The sequence below is a fragment of the Aspergillus foveolatus genome (assembly GCF_047715535.1).
Source record: "Aspergillus foveolatus strain CBS 279.81 unplaced genomic scaffold BDW70scaffold_386, whole genome shotgun sequence".
Classification (NCBI taxonomy): Eukaryota; Fungi; Ascomycota; class Eurotiomycetes; order Eurotiales; family Aspergillaceae; genus Aspergillus; species Aspergillus foveolatus.
In genome coordinates this window covers 1-1,368 of record NW_027396450.1, presented here as the reverse complement: position 1 = coordinate 1,368, position 1,368 = coordinate 1, and the positions used below count along the sequence as shown (strand labels likewise).

Genomic DNA, 1,368 nt, shown 5'->3' with positions numbered 1-1,368 from the left:
ATTATGGCTATATCGAGCTTTCTGTACAGTCTGCGGCCGCTGATCAGAAGGATGTGTTTTTGCCTCTTACAGTTGCTTTGGGTGGTGAGAATATCTGAGTGGCAATTGGTGCGGTAAATGAAATGCGTTCAACAACCCAAAGCTGCACGGCCAGCGGCCGCAGTTGACTGCCAGAGTTCAAACTCGGATCTGTCCTTTATGAACTTTATCTTAGAAAATCGTCGTATATTGTCCTCGTACACAAAGGTATAAGAAGTATATAATTACCCTTGACGATTATTGAAATTTCTATTGCAATGACAAAATCACTTGTCTGTCTGGGATTTTTATCACTCAAATGCTCTGTCTACTTCTACCAGCTGTGCTGTCCTTGATCTGGACGCCTGCTTTCGCTGTCACAGCACGAGACACAAACTTGCTACAACAATTGTCTGCCAGTACTTGTAGTGCAGTCACCAATTCATTCATGAATCCGTACATAGAAGTTCGGGTTGTTCAGGATGGCAATCCAACAACTTCTACTTGGTCCCCAGCGGCAAATGAGGGTTGCACTACCTTTCTATCAAGGGCACTTTCCTGCTGTGAGTGACAATAATCGATACACAAACATTAACCTCGGCGCTTACACGAATGCATGAAACCAGATGATGATACTGCTTCTGCCAAGTGTACTGAAATTAGCTTGTCCATTACTCAATTGCAGTCAACGTCTACCGTGCCCGTTATAACCAGCACCAATACCGGCATCGCTACTTCTACAACTAAAGTATCAACAAATACAGTGCCCTCTCTATCTTCAACGGATTCTCCTATATCATCAAGCAATAATGACTCGAGCTTGGAATCATCGACACCCAGTCCTGAAACTCCAAGCCAACCTACTACGTAAGCAAATTATCTCTCTCCCCACCTTCTTTGTTGCGTCATGTCACTTTCAACCCTTGCTGATTAACATAAGCACTTCCACTACCTTGACGGAATTAGCTTCGTCATCGCCCGCCAACTTACCGTCTTCAACCGGTTCGGTACAGTATTGTGTAATAAAGTAAGTTCTTTATTTCTTTATCCCGTGTTCAATTCAATGAAGACTAAGGCAGGAATCTAGGCTATCGGATCTTCTTAGAGGCTTAGATAAGTGCTACTGCACTAATCAGAATACTGTCTCATTTTCCATGGCCGTCTGCGACGTGGTAAATTAAGAGAGAGCGCTATCACAATTGTTGCAGAGCTTTTATTTACTCTCGAGGCTCTATACCAGTGTCGCAATTGCCACGTGTGATCCAAGGGTACGTTCAAGGGGGTCAGGAGTATTCTGGCATCCGCGACCGCCATCTGGACTTGGACTAGCGTTTGTATGTTTGGGCCATA

The 1,368-nt window shown here is 44.3% G+C and overlaps 1 protein-coding gene across 1 annotated transcript; it reads left to right on the top strand.

Annotated features, from left to right (window-relative positions):
• Positions 1–500: 500 nt before the first annotated feature.
• On the top strand, positions 501–765 carry BDW70DRAFT_165394 (uncharacterized protein; the record flags this gene model as incomplete). The annotated part of the gene is made up of 2 exons (XM_073741740.1): positions 501–581; positions 682–765. 2 exons carry the CDS (start codon positions 501–503, stop codon positions 763–765), a joined length of 165 nt encoding a protein of 54 aa, XP_073590377.1.
• Between the last annotated feature and the right edge of the window lie 603 nt (positions 766–1,368).